At 45.9% G+C, this 13,019-nt stretch overlaps 2 protein-coding genes across 2 annotated transcripts; both read left to right on the top strand.

Annotated features, from left to right (window-relative positions):
• Positions 1 to 4: 4 nt before the first annotated feature.
• On the top strand, positions 5 to 1,571 carry LOC104539008 (gamma-tubulin complex component 4-like; the record flags this gene model as incomplete). Its single annotated transcript, XM_010182421.1, has 3 exons — positions 5 to 139; positions 711 to 830; positions 1,265 to 1,571. Coding segments are annotated over 3 exons (399 nt in total), but the record flags the coding sequence as incomplete, so codon positions are not given.
• TUBGCP4 (tubulin, gamma complex associated protein 4) lies at positions 14 to 11,349 on the top strand. The gene is made up of 17 exons (XM_010182419.1): positions 14 to 139; positions 711 to 830; positions 1,265 to 1,318; positions 1,771 to 1,827; positions 2,395 to 2,474; positions 3,143 to 3,344; positions 4,267 to 4,432; positions 5,839 to 5,957; positions 6,203 to 6,253; positions 6,661 to 6,766; positions 7,103 to 7,210; positions 7,430 to 7,568; positions 8,019 to 8,196; positions 9,069 to 9,203; positions 10,330 to 10,446; positions 10,886 to 11,025; positions 11,320 to 11,349. Exons 4-17 carry the CDS (start codon positions 1,795 to 1,797, stop codon positions 11,330 to 11,332), a joined length of 1,587 nt encoding a protein of 528 aa, XP_010180721.1. The 5' UTR covers positions 14 to 139; positions 711 to 830; positions 1,265 to 1,318; positions 1,771 to 1,794; the 3' UTR covers positions 11,333 to 11,349.
• The last annotated feature ends 1,670 nt before the right edge of the window (positions 11,350 to 13,019 follow it).

Here is a 13,019-nt window from a genome sequence, read left to right as displayed (position 1 = left end):
CTCCCCTCAGGTGTCCCAGGAACTGCCGTTCCTGCACCCCAGCGAGACCAGCGTCCTGAACCGGCTCTGCCGCCTCGGCACCGACTATATCCGCTTCGCCGAGTTCGTGGAGCAGTACACGGGACACGTCCAGCAGCAGGTGATGCCGGCCAGGCCGAGCCGAGCCGCCCGGGGCAGGGCGTCCCGCAGCCGTGCCCGCGCTCCCCGAGCAGGGCCCCCGGTGTTCTGTGCGGTGCCAGCAAGAGAGGGCGCCGTACAGCGGAAGATGGGCCCGGTGTAAAGTCTGGGTCCAGGGGCAGCACGGTGTAAGTGTCCGGTCAGAGCGGACCGGCCGGCGTCCGTCAGCTGCAGGGCGCTCACCCCTGCGCTGCAGTGCGTCCTCACGGTCGTGAGGAGCTTTGCCATCCAAGCGGCGTGCACAAGCACCAGGAGCACTGAAGTTACCAGTGCTCCCCAGCACTTGCATTTGTCCACAGAAGAGCTAAATTAAACGCTGCTCAAGTAACTTGTGACAAACTTCTGGGTTTTGTTGGGGTTTTTCTGGTTTTTGTTTGGGTTTTTTGTGGTGGTGGTGTTGTTTTTTTCTGGGCACTTTCTGATGCATTTCAACATGCTTGGGCCACTGGCTGCTGCTGTAACACTGCACAGAAACTGCATTATTCTTTAGACCTGCATTGGAGAGCTGATGTAGATTTTATTGTCGGTTTCAGGATCATCCATCTCAGCAAAATCAGAGTGGATTACATGGCATTTATTTGCGAGCCTTCTGCACAGGTCTTGATTCAGTGCTGCAGCCGTATCGACAGGCACTACTTGACCTAGAACAAGAGGTAAAGGAGGGAGATGTGGAACAAGGCTGTCCTGCTGCTGACAGGTGTGGAAAGCTGTAATTTGTGCAGCTAATGTGCTAAGTAGCAACAGCTAAAGAGGAAACAAGGTATTTACCTTTCCACATCAGGGATGTTTTCCAAGTTACGCCTGTGAGGTACCATTGTAAATTACTTCATTCTAGTAAGTATTAAGTCCCCCCTACCTTCAGTTCAGTAAGGGCCCCATCTGCCCAATGCTGTTTCAGACCACAGTGGCTGTTTTCAATTGTAACAGTTTTGATTAATCTCCGCTAGATTAGCAGCTGTCATATCTTGGGTACTGTCACCATCCTGTGGTGCCTAAAATGGGGCACAGCCCAAAAATATGAAGGTTTGGAGAAAAGAGCCAGTGTGCCATACCTTAATTTTCATTAATTGCTTTATTTTTCTTACAGTTTCTGGCTGACCCACATCTTTCCATCTCGCATGTTAATTATTCCTTGGACCAGGTATGTCAGGTTAATAAACAGGTAGTGCTCTCTGGTTACTCTTATCACTCCTTGAGTCTAATGAGTCTGTGTGGGATAAATAAGGGTTAGTCTGTCACGTCATGCCATTTCTTTTTAACGCCTTGACATTTGTAGTCCCTTAATCATACTCAGAGGATGCCTTGCACTTCGACACAAAGCTTAGGTCCTCCACCTTGACCCTCACATATTCCTCACTGCCTGTGTTTAGCCTGAACTGCTGCTGAAATATAGTAACTTGATGGATCTTGGTTCAGAGGAGGGAGGACGTTCTTCCTAGAGATTTTCATGTCATGTTTCTAATTCATGGGGAAAGCCAGATCATAGTTTCACTAAATTACTGTAATCAGATGCTGCCCATACTTACTCAAGTATAGTTTTTCTCCCTCTATTGCACAGCAACCTAATTTAGTATTTTGCTCCTTGTTCTGCAGTTTCAGTTACTCTTCCCCTCTGTGATGGTCATGGTGGAACAGATCAAGACTCAGAAGGTACAGTAAAATCATAGCTAGTTTCTCTTAACAAGTTTTCTCATTAGCTGATAAAGTTCTTTCTGCCCTCTTCCCAGACTGTTAATACCAGGAAAGAATGTGTTCTCAGTAAGGGGTGCCCCATTCCTGGTACTGCTATAAGTATTGAATAACTATTTTGCAAACCCATTTACACTGGATTTTACTTTATCAATATAATCTTTGATGACTTGCATTTTATAATCACAGTACCTTTCATAGTACACGATGCTGGTGGTTGGAATTTCTTCTTTTCTAAGTCTGTTTTCTCCCACTGTCACCTGAAAAAAAAAAGGCAGAAGCTAATGGTTTCAGAATCCAGAGATGGTTACTTTTTGTTAAGGGGAATTTTTGAGAGAAGTTTGGGTGTACAGCCACACATAAAAGGGCTCTTTCTTCACTAAATGAAGTATGTTACATCTTTCTGTAAGACTTGTGCAGCTTTTTAGGGCATTTTCTTGTTAGCCGGAAGTGTAGAGTTTAAATGCCTGAAAAGGTCAGTACAGATCCAAGTGACAGACCTAGTCTAACCATGTTTTCTCTCTGCAGATTCATGGATGTCAGATATTGGAGACGGTCCACAAACACAGCTGTGGGGGGTTGCCTCCTGTTCGCAGTGCTCTTGAAAAGTATGTAAGCACAGTAAAGCTAGAATTTCATTCTTCTGCAAGTAACCAGAGTTCGTGTCAGTGTTTATCTTACCTGTGAAAACAGTACACACAAAACAGGCTTGTCTGATATAAAAGTAAGAGTGGCGTGCAGGGAAAACTGTCACAGTCCCCACTATTTATTTAAAGCAGGCTTATGGCAGGAATCAAGGCTTTCTCTCTGCTTTGGACCTAGGGCTGAGGAAAGTTCAGACCCTATGTTTCTTCTTCTTTTGAGGTATACATGAACTGTTTTGCATATGGTAGACCTGTTACTGTTTTATGATCCTTCAAAGGGTAAATATGTCTGGGTGAGTGTTGCTGGTTTGTACATTCTTGGGAGGAAATACTGCTTAAAAGATAATTTGTGTTCATGCTGAAACAGCAGGACTGGGAAGCCACTGCAAACTTACTTAAACTTCTGGTATACTAGCAAATCTCCACGGAGAAGCCACAAATTCAGAGGATATGTTAGTTCAGTTTGGCAAGTGATCAGTCCACCTTCCTCTGTTTAAAAAACAAAATATGAAATTACACATTAGCCATTTAGCACTTGCCGTACTGCCTGGCTGACTAACTGGACTCTGATGTACAATGCGGTTTTGATTACTGCGTGCAAGGGCCCCTCTGTCTGTTTCTGTCGAGCTCAGGATTCTTGCTGTGTGTCATGGAGTCATGTATAAGCAGCTGTCTGCCTGGATGCTGCATGGATTGCTACTAGACCAGCATGAAGAGTTCTTCATCAAACAGGGCCCTTCTTCCGGGAATGTCCCTAGTCAACCTGAAGAAGATGACGACGACCTAGGAATTGGGGGACTCACAGGAAAACAGCTACGAGAACTGCAGGACCTGGTAAGACTGCAGGTCACAGCTTGGCATCCTTCAGTCCACAGGGAGCTAAAGAAGAAATGTATTGTCTTCTGCTTCAGTGCAAGCTATGCTAGACTGGACATGTATTGAGACCTGTTAGGATGGCAGATCCACAGAATAGAGTAGGAGGTTGCAGCTAGGCACAAAGGACAGAGACATTGGCACAGCTGGATAGTCCTGCGGCAGAAAGCCCTATGAATGGCCTCTCTGTAGAAGCGTTCTCAACAAATTGTTAGCGTGGCAGTTTTTGGACTAATGAACCTAATTCTCCAATAACAAAACCAAATTAAATAATCAGTATTGCTTCTCTGAAAGAAAATCTTGCCTTTGTACCCAGAGTTCTTTATTATGAATACATTCATTAAAAAGTTAATAACTTACTGTATTAACACCTTTCGCAGGAACCGAGAAAACTGCCTAATTTCTGCTAGCAAGCCTTCCGATCTTTAACCTACTTGCTCACTAGCAGAGGCATTTACATACTGTACCACAAGTGTGCTAGCAGTGTTAAAAAGTCTAAGAACGGGTGTAGGGGAGGATTATTTTTTGGTAATGCTAATTAACGTTGTTATGGGTGCAAAAAACCCTAATGTAATGCAACAGAAATTCCTTCTGCTGATTTGCAGCGATTCCACAAAGGTTTAGCTTCTCCTTTTCCCACTTCTGCTCCCCTCTCCGATGAAAGCAGCACCTTTCTAGGGAGAGCTGCTGGCGTACCAGAGGCATAAAGAAGTTTGCAGCCTCACTTAAATGATGCAAGTCAGGTTTGCTGCCTTTCTGCTTAGTTCCAATGTACTTGGATTCTCCTCTCTACACATACATCCCCCTTCAAAACACCTTTTCTGTCTGTCTGGTTTTCTCACACTTTTTTTGTTTGATTTCTTTTCCCTGGGGTCTCTGACAGCGCTTGATTGAGGAGGAGAACATGTTAGCTCCATCTCTAAAACAGTTTTCTCTGCGAGTGGAAATGTTGCCTTCATACATTCCTGTGCGGGTTGCTGAGAAGATCCTCTTTGTGGGAGAATCTGTACAGATGTTTGAGAATCAAAATGTTAACCTGACCAGAAAAGGTAAGGAACATCTTTCCTGTGGCCTTTGCTCAGTTATGAGTGACTGACAAGTATCTTCCAAAATGCTGAAAAGGAAAAGGGCTGTTAGCAGCAGTCATTTACATAGAAAATACTTGGGGTTTTTACTGATAGCACAGCTCTGCCATGTCAAGTGTCTATACCGTAACTGTTCTTGCAATAGTAATCTTGTACCTTGGTACCCGTGCTTTGGGGCCCCCTCACACCATCACAGAATGTCAGGAGTTGGAAGGGACCTCAAAAGGTCCCCCAGTCTAGCCCCTCTGCCAGAGCAGGATCACCAGAGCAGTGACACAGGAACACGTCCATCAGCTTCACAGTCCTCGCCAGACCCGAGACTGTGCTGCCTGGACAGCGCTTCTGCCCCACTGTGCTGGAAGAGGTCTGCACCTCTCAGAGGGTGCCCTTGGGAGGGCTCCAGGAGTCCCTCAGGAGGCAGTTCTGGAGGGCAGAGGAGCCCAGGAAGGCTGGACACTCACCAGGAAGGAGATTTCAAGGTGCAGGAGCAGGCTGTCTGCATGTGCCTAAAGACGAGCCGGTGGGGAAGAAGAATGGCTGTTGAACAGAGAGATTTGGCTGGAACTCCAGGAAAAAAGAGAGTTTATGAGCTCTGGGAGAAGTGGCAGGCCACTTGAGACTACAAAGAGGTCATCTGCGTATGCAGGGAGAAAATTAGAAGGGCCAAAGCCCAACTAGAACTTAATCTAGCTACTATAAATCTAGCTGTGAGAGACAATACAAATGTTTCTATAAATACATTAGCAGTGACAAAGGATGAGGAGGGGGCTGATGCGCTTAATGCCTTCTTTGCCTCAGTCTTTAATACTGAGAACAGTGCTCTGGGTTCCCAGCCCCCTGAGCTGGAGGACAGGGACGGGGAGCAGAATGAAGGCCCCATAATCCAGGGGGAAGTGGTGAGCAACTTGCGCACCACGCAGACACACGCAGTGCCATGGGGCCAGGTGGGATCCACTGGAGGGATCCTCTGAGGAGCGGCTGAGGGAGCTGGGGGTTCATCCCCTCTGCAGCTTCTGAAAGGAGGGGGTGGCGAGCGGGGTCCGTCTCTGCTCCTCAGGAACAAGCGATGGGACGAGAGGAAATGGCCTCAAGTTGTGCCAGAGGAGGGTGAGGTTGGATCTGAGGGGAAATTTCTTCCCCAAAGGGTTCTCGGGGACTGGAAGGGGCTGCCCAGGGCAGTGGTGGAGGTATTTAAAAGATGGGGAAATGTGGCACTTCAGGACATGGTTTAGTGGGGGCCTTGGCAGCGCTGGGTTAATGGTTGGACACAATGATCTTACAGGTCTTTTCCAACCTAAATGATTTTGTGAATCTATGACTAAATGGTATTCCTTTTTATAATCCAAAACACACTTCTCATTGCTGTGCAGGCTCCATCCTAAAAAACCAGGAAGACACTTTTGCAGCAGAGCTACATCGACTTTTTTCGCTCTTCAGTTTGGTGGACTTTGAGTCAGTGGTTGACTGGATCCGGAGCACCGTTGCTGAGGTGAGGATCCCGGGAGGGGCCACCACTGCGCAGCTGAGGAGCTCTTCAGTCACATGAATGACTGGGAGAGCCCTAATGGGCTGCCTACACAGGCTTTTTAGTGTGTTCTCTTGTGCTCTATATAGCATTTTATACACGTGCTTTTCTGAACGCATCACAAGTACTTTAAGACAGCTACTGTTCCCCCTGCATGTGCTTAGATAAATCTGAGGGGAGATTTGTTGTGTTTTTTGTTTTCTCACTAGCATCTTTGGAAACTGATGGTGGAGGAATCAGATTTACTAGGACAACTGAAGGTAACACAACTGCTAGCTTGTTTGTGCTAGAACAGTCTCTTTCTTTCTTTCTTTCTTTTTTTATGGCTCTTTCCTATTAAATACTTTACTGTCTTAGATTCTGCACTGCTTATTTTAGGTAAATTTCATTTTCCAGGTCTCACGAATGAGCACAGAGTGATAGAACTTGGTCAGAGACAGAGTTAGAGGGGTATGTGTATGTGGTTTTGTGGTTTGCATCTTGAAGCAAAGGCAGCATAGATCTTTTGGGCACTGAATGAAATCCATAGCTCTGTAGTTGTGTGTTTTGAAATGGCAGAGGTTGTCCAAGCAATAATAAAAATGGATGCTATCAGTTAGGATTAAAATTTCTGCTCCGTTTTTTATATGTGCTTATATATATCTATAAAATAAACATATCTCCACAGATTATAAAAGACTTTTACCTTTTGGGAAGAGGTGAGCTGTTTCAGGCCTTCATTGACACTGCACAGCACATGTTAAAAACACCACCTACGGCTGTAACAGAACACGGTGAGTGTTGGTTAGTCACGTACCAAACTGTCCTCGCTGCAGTGCAGCAGGACAGCGGTTAGCCGTGCCTGGTACAGAAGAGCTCTATCTTACCACCCGCGTGATGTCGTTAATTTTGGAGCAACATTACTTCTGAATTGGAGTGTCTCACAGAGTGGGTGAAAGTAGCATCTCAGATGGCAGGTTTCTCTCCATGTTTGAAACTAGAATTAAACAAAAAGAGTAGAAATAGCACGTCAGTGTTGTCCTTTATGGCTGAGCATAAATAACCAATGGGTGCAAAATCAGCACTACCTGAATCATCTGGTGCTGATACCTGTGCTCTCTCCTCGTCAGATGTCAACGTTGCATTTCAGCAGTCTGCTCACAAGGTACTGTTAGATGATGACAACCTTCTTCCTCTGCTTCACTTAACCATTGAGTATCATGGAAAGGACCATAAAGGTATCTGCTTGCATTTTCAGTAGTGAGTTAAGAGGGGAGGTGATGACCTTGTTTTCAAGTCCTATTACTTACCCTTCTCTAAAGCTAAATACTAACTGTTCCCTATGGGATGGCCTAGCCTGCTTTGGCTCTTCTTATTCTGTTCTTTCCCCTTTTCTTCCTTGCCATGGTTGTCTCGACTGAGAAAATGGGTTAATTCACCACCTCATTTGTTTTCAGATCCTTCTCAGGCTCGCGAAGGGCCTTCCCGGGAGTTGTCTCCACGTGAAGCCCCTGCATCTGGATGGGCAGCTCTGGGCCTTTCTTACAAAGTTCAGTGGCCACTGCACATTCTCTTCACTCCTGCTGTTCTGGAGAAGTAAGTAGTAGGTATGGTCTGTGTACAGCCATCTACAGGTTCCCTGCTCTCAGGCTCTCACTAATGTCTGGGTCTTTTTCCCCCTCTCTGGGGAGGAAGGTAGAGCTATCACACTTGAGCTTGCTTCTTGAACCTTAAAATGACCCTCTCCACTTATTCATATTGAGGGTGCTTGTTGTAATGACTGTGAGACCCGCAATAAGCTATTTTACAAACAGTGCTATTTTGACAAAACACTGTTCACCTTTCCCTCCTTATTACAAACCAGCTCTGTATTCTTTAGGTCAGTATCCAAGCAGAAACCTGTTGCTCTGAGATCATGACCTGACCTGCTCTCTCTGTGGGCAGGCAGCCACCGCCTCTTTTTCCAGCCTTGCATGGCTGTGTTCTCCAGCACCTGCACCCATGGAAGGTTCTCACCTCAAAATGTTGTGTGTTTTTTGACTGTAGGTACAACGTTGTGTTCAAATATCTCCTGAGTGTGCGACGAGTCCAGGCTGAGCTTCAGCACTGCTGGGCTCTCCAGATGCAACGCAAACACCTGAAATCGAACAGGACCGATGCTATCAAGTGGCGTCTGAGGGATCACATGGCTTTCCTTGTGGACAATCTTCAGTATTATCTGCAGGTCAGGATTACAGAGAAAGGTAAACTGTATCAGTTAATCAGGAACTGGCAGAAATTCATGGGGGAGCACTGAAGTCCTGTCTTTCAGGGTTCAGATAAGAATCTGGACCTGAAGGAGATTAGGGTTTCCTTTGGAACAACTCTAGAACTTCCCAGCCTTGGTGGTACAATTATAAAGGTTTTGGACTTGTGAATCAGAGAGTGCGACTGGAAATGCAGGAGTTTTGGCTCTGTAGAGCTCCTAAGCATTTGTGAGAAGCCACGGTCCTCTCTGGAGCAGCACCATTAAGACACCATCCTGACTCCTTCCCTTGCCCAGTGAACTCCAGTTTTAAGTGACAAGTTGTTGCTTTAGGGTTTTGTTTTGGGTTTTTTCAGGAATTGAAAGAAGCCGTATTCTGACCACTTTCAAATGTAAACACCAGTTACCAGTAGCCTGATCTTGTGAGAATTAGATTTCATTTTGTTAACAGCTGAGCTGAGAGGGCCTGACTTTTTGGATCCTCCAGGGTAACCTGGCTGAGCTTCTGCAGCACAGCCTTTGCCCCGAGATTCCAGACAGTAAAATCCAGAGATTACTACAATCAAATACCTTTGTTTACATACTAGCTATATACTTTTTCAATAGTAAATCTTAAAGAAAGTGATCATTTCCTTTACTACTTAGATAACACTTAGGCATCAAAAATCGCCCCACTCCCTTTATGCACTACTGTTGTGTATAACCCCTCATTCAGGAGACAGAAGGGGATCCTCGCCCTGTAAGGTAAGAGTAGCAATAAGGAAAGTGAGTTTCTTACGCAAACCTTCTGGCTGGCCTGAAGTTCTCCCACTCCTCAGGATGCTCATGGCCCTTCTTTACGTATCCGTCAGGTGGATGTCCTGGAATCGCAGTTCTCACAGCTCCTGCAGCAGATAAACGCCACGCGAGACTTTGAAAGCATACGATTGGCTCACGATCACTTCTTGAGTAATCTGTTGGCTCAGTCTTTCATCCTCCTGAAACCTGTAAGTAGATCTTGTTTTCTTTTTTTAATCTACAAATTCTTTGGACAGATGTGTCCTAAGAAACACACCTTTCTGAACAGATACAACAAAAGTCTCTTTTAAAACAGAGCAGTGATAATCTCCTGCACAGCACAGATGACAGTGCTGGGAATGAAGCAGGTGTAAACTAGCACGTACAACTGAATTAAGATAACCTAACTTGTAGTTGGAGAGTGTGGATGGTGCATTCCTGGCAATTTTAAATCAAATTATTCCAATGTTCAGTTAACCTTATTAACTTAAATTTTGTCGCTATATTTTTCTCACAGGCAATTATTAAAGAAATACTAATTAGCATAGTGCTGGGAACTCTGTTCCTGAGGGACTCATTCTGAAATGCATAAGATTAGGAAAAACTCCCTCTCTTACTTATACTTTAGAGGCTAAAAATAGTTGAGATGTTCCCGAGTGGACTTAAGGGTGTTTTTTATTGTTGTTTCAGTAAAAAATATGTTACTGTGTTGCCAGTGTTTCTATTAAACACGCAGCCTCACAAAAACCATTCCCAAAGAAGGCTGGCATCAAGCAAGCAGCGATACCGCAGGTCTGTCCGGTTCATGGTCTATGAGGCCATAGCGTAAAGGTGGCACACCACCAGTTTTCCATCCTGGAACTTTTAAGCGTTCCTGTAGTTTTGTCTGGGAGGCGTTAGGGCTTGTGCAACGCTCCTGAACACAGGTTACCTTGGCCAAAGATACAAAAGAAATGCCAGGTTTTGTGAACAGGGACCCCAAGGCCTGGAACCGCAGCTCTCGCTGTTGTTCCTCTCCCTTCTCCATCCCAAAGCTGCAGGCATGGCCGGTTGATGGGGAACCAGTGTTCAACCTCTGCGCCTCTCCAGAGGGCTCTGTTTCCCCAGCAACAGCTGCAAAAGGTTGGGGGCAAAGGAGGAAGATGCAGCGTAACACTTCTTTTTCCATAGAAAGCCTTACAAAAATGCTACAGCTGTTTTACCTTGCTTTTTGGTCATTAAGGAAGATGTTACCAGCAATATCTTGATTATGAATGCTGCAACTTTTCAAGAACAGCTTTCTCTGGGTTTGAACTCTCTTTAAAGTACTAACTTGTACTTTTTAATCTCATGCAGGTTTTCCACTGCTTAAACGAAATTCTGGATCTTTGTCACAGTTTCTGTTCTCTGGTCAGCCAGAATCTGGGCCCATTGGATGAACGGGGAGCTGCACAACTCAGTATCTTGGTGAAGGTGAATCTATGTTTATGTGGACCTGTTCTCCTATGCAAATATTTGCCTCAGCAGTCATCTCGGCTTTAACAGCTGTAGAACAGGAGCGAGTTTAAGCTGAGAGCTTCTATTAAGAGTGCTTGCAATGATTTCAATTAACTGTTCTCAAGTTGAAAATGTTGTGTGCACAGAGAGGAGGAATGTGGACAGATGTGCAGAAATTGCCCTACTGGAACAGAAAGGAGGTGGCTGTCGGCCTGCGCCTCTGCCCCTCCTTTGGGATACCCAACACCTAATAATTCTTGTGGCTGGAAGCTTACCTTATACTGGACCACAAGCACCACTTCTCTTGCAGGGATTCTTTTCTTCAGGCAGTTAAAGGATGGTTTAGACAGGATGGAGATGAAAGGCGTTCTTGCTTTCTCGTGAGTGCCCAGAACTGACTTCTTCTGCTTTGCAGGGATTCAGCCGTCAGTCATCGCTTCTCTTCAAGATTCTCTCTAGTGTTCGCAACCACCAGATAAACTCTGACTTAGCGCAACTGCTGCTACGCTTGGATTATAACAAGTACTACACCCAGGCTGGAGGAACCTTGGGCAGGTAGGAGTGTCTCCAGGGTTGCCTGAGGTGCTTGCAGTATGCAGTGACCTACACTATCATAAGTAATTTTGACTGCTTGTTTAAGCCAAAATAATTAGAAGCAATGCGTTGCTGTATACTATGTCAGAAAACTAACAAACGAGCACGAGTTAATTTTTGGTTTTCATGTGCTTTCTCCCCTTCAGGTTTGTTTTGGCATGAAGCTGAACTAGCTCTTAGCTCACACTGGCTGAAATATGCTGATGTGGGTTGATCCTTTCAACGTGTAGTTAATATTGTACCTTTCTCTTGCAGTTTTGGGGTTTAAGCAAGACCTTTTCTTCAGGCTGTGGAGACTGCTGCCCCCAACTGACTTTTTCTGTGTAGTTGGCTTTGGCTGCTGTTTCAGAAGGAATTGGCAGGAAGCGCCATTTATATGAGGCTGCCCTGTGATCGCAGGCAGCTACTCCATTTCTTTCCAAACTAGTACAGACATGCTTTCTGCAGCCCTGCACATGCTTACAAACGCTTCTAGGGAGGCATCTGTGCCTCTTCAGACAAGAGCTGCAATGCCTCGACCCCTGCTGGACGCTGCTCCTTCGCAGGTTGGAGTACGGGGGGAGCGGTCTGTTGCTCTTGGCTGTGACGTTTGGCTGTATTCAGAAGTTCCGCTTGTGCACTAAACCAATGTACAGCACACGATGTCTGCTAATCAAATACATCCCTCCAGGCAAATGAAACAACTGCAAGAGCAGTACAAGGTAAAGGGGGAGGGAAGGAGGAGATTTTAGGAATCTCTTCTCACACCGTGCACTGCTCTAGCATCTGTGCAGGTGAAGGAGCCGCTGCTGCTGTCACTCGATTTCGCTGTAAAACTTCACACCTTCAGTTGCCAACATCACGCACATCGAAACAGAAGTGGGAGCTGTGGCCTGTTCAAAGTGCAAAGCTCCCTCTGCCGGCAGAGAAGTGTGCTAGAATTAAAACTAAGGGTAAATTTAACTGGGGTGCCAGCTCCAAATGTTCTGTTCTCATTCACGACTATGTAGAATGCTACCAGAGTATCCTACTGAACCAAAATAAAGCCGTCTTGTCGTGCAGTTATGTGAAATACTGTCAATGTCTGCACCCAAGGGACTAGAGCAGCACAGCACCACTTTCCATGAAAAGCAGGATCTGGCAGGAACCGCTTGTGCATCCAGAGGTTTCCTAGCCCTGCGCTAACTGTCCTGCCCTGAGTCCATTTGGATCAGTGGCAGAAGAGCCCTCCGGTCCCTCACTGGGGTGTATTATCTAATTTCCCAATTGAACAAAAACGCTGCTGGGAAACCAAACGTCCCCTCAAAGGGTTTTTTTGGTATTTTCGCAGTATCTGAAGCTGGAGCTCCTGAGAGTTATGTGTCCTTGGGGGAAAAAAAAAAATCCCTGCTCACTGAGAAAGACAGAGCAAGAGTAAGGCCTGGCACCTTCGCCGCTGTCTGTGGTGGGACAGCCTGCTGTGAAGTGTAAAATCCTGGGACCACGAACAAAACGCTGGAAATTTGGAGAAAGGGTGCTGAAGTTTGGGTGTGGGATTTACAGACAAACAGCGAGAAGGTGACTGAGCTAGGAAATTATAGGGGAAAAAAATATGGAACAAGAAAAAAAACATACAGGTTTGAAGCAGGGAATTAAAGACTGCAGGAAGCTGGAGGGAGGTCCGGGGATGCCTCTAGCACTGTCAGAGTGAAGAGCTGTTAACTCAGCTTTTGCCTTGATGCCTGGCTGTGAATGCAGCAGCTCAGCAGCAGATGGGTTACCACATTACCACTGGAACCAAGAAACGCAGCACTCACACACTCCTTGCACCTCAGTGTCCCTGCAGTTCGGTCGTCCTAGGTCCCCAGGCTTGTATCTACTCGGGCAGTGCGAGTCTGCACCAGGGCTGGTAAATGCCTACGTAGACACACAAAAAAACAGAGGTAGCCAAAGCAAAATGGCACCTGGTCCTAGAAATTCTCACCAGTCCCTTCAGC

This window comes from Mesitornis unicolor, unplaced genomic scaffold (genome assembly GCF_000695765.1).
Source record: "Mesitornis unicolor isolate BGI_N332 unplaced genomic scaffold, ASM69576v1 scaffold20114, whole genome shotgun sequence".
Classification (NCBI taxonomy): domain Eukaryota; kingdom Metazoa; phylum Chordata; class Aves; order Mesitornithiformes; family Mesitornithidae; genus Mesitornis; species Mesitornis unicolor.
Note: the sequence above shows the minus strand (reverse complement) of the source record. Positions and strands in the feature narration are given on the sequence as shown.

Excerpts from the sequence above, each read along its gene's own strand:
- TUBGCP4 (XM_010182419.1), top strand. The coding sequence starts at position 1,795 with ATGGTCATGGTGGAACAGATCAAGACTCAGAAG. Across the intron at positions 3,345-4,266 it reads TACGAGAACTGCAGGACCTG|CGCTTGATTGAGGAGGAGAA; the intron begins GTAAGACTGCAG and ends GGTCTCTGACAG. Across the intron at positions 6,767-7,102 it reads TACGGCTGTAACAGAACACG|ATGTCAACGTTGCATTTCAG; the intron begins GTGAGTGTTGGT and ends TCTCCTCGTCAG.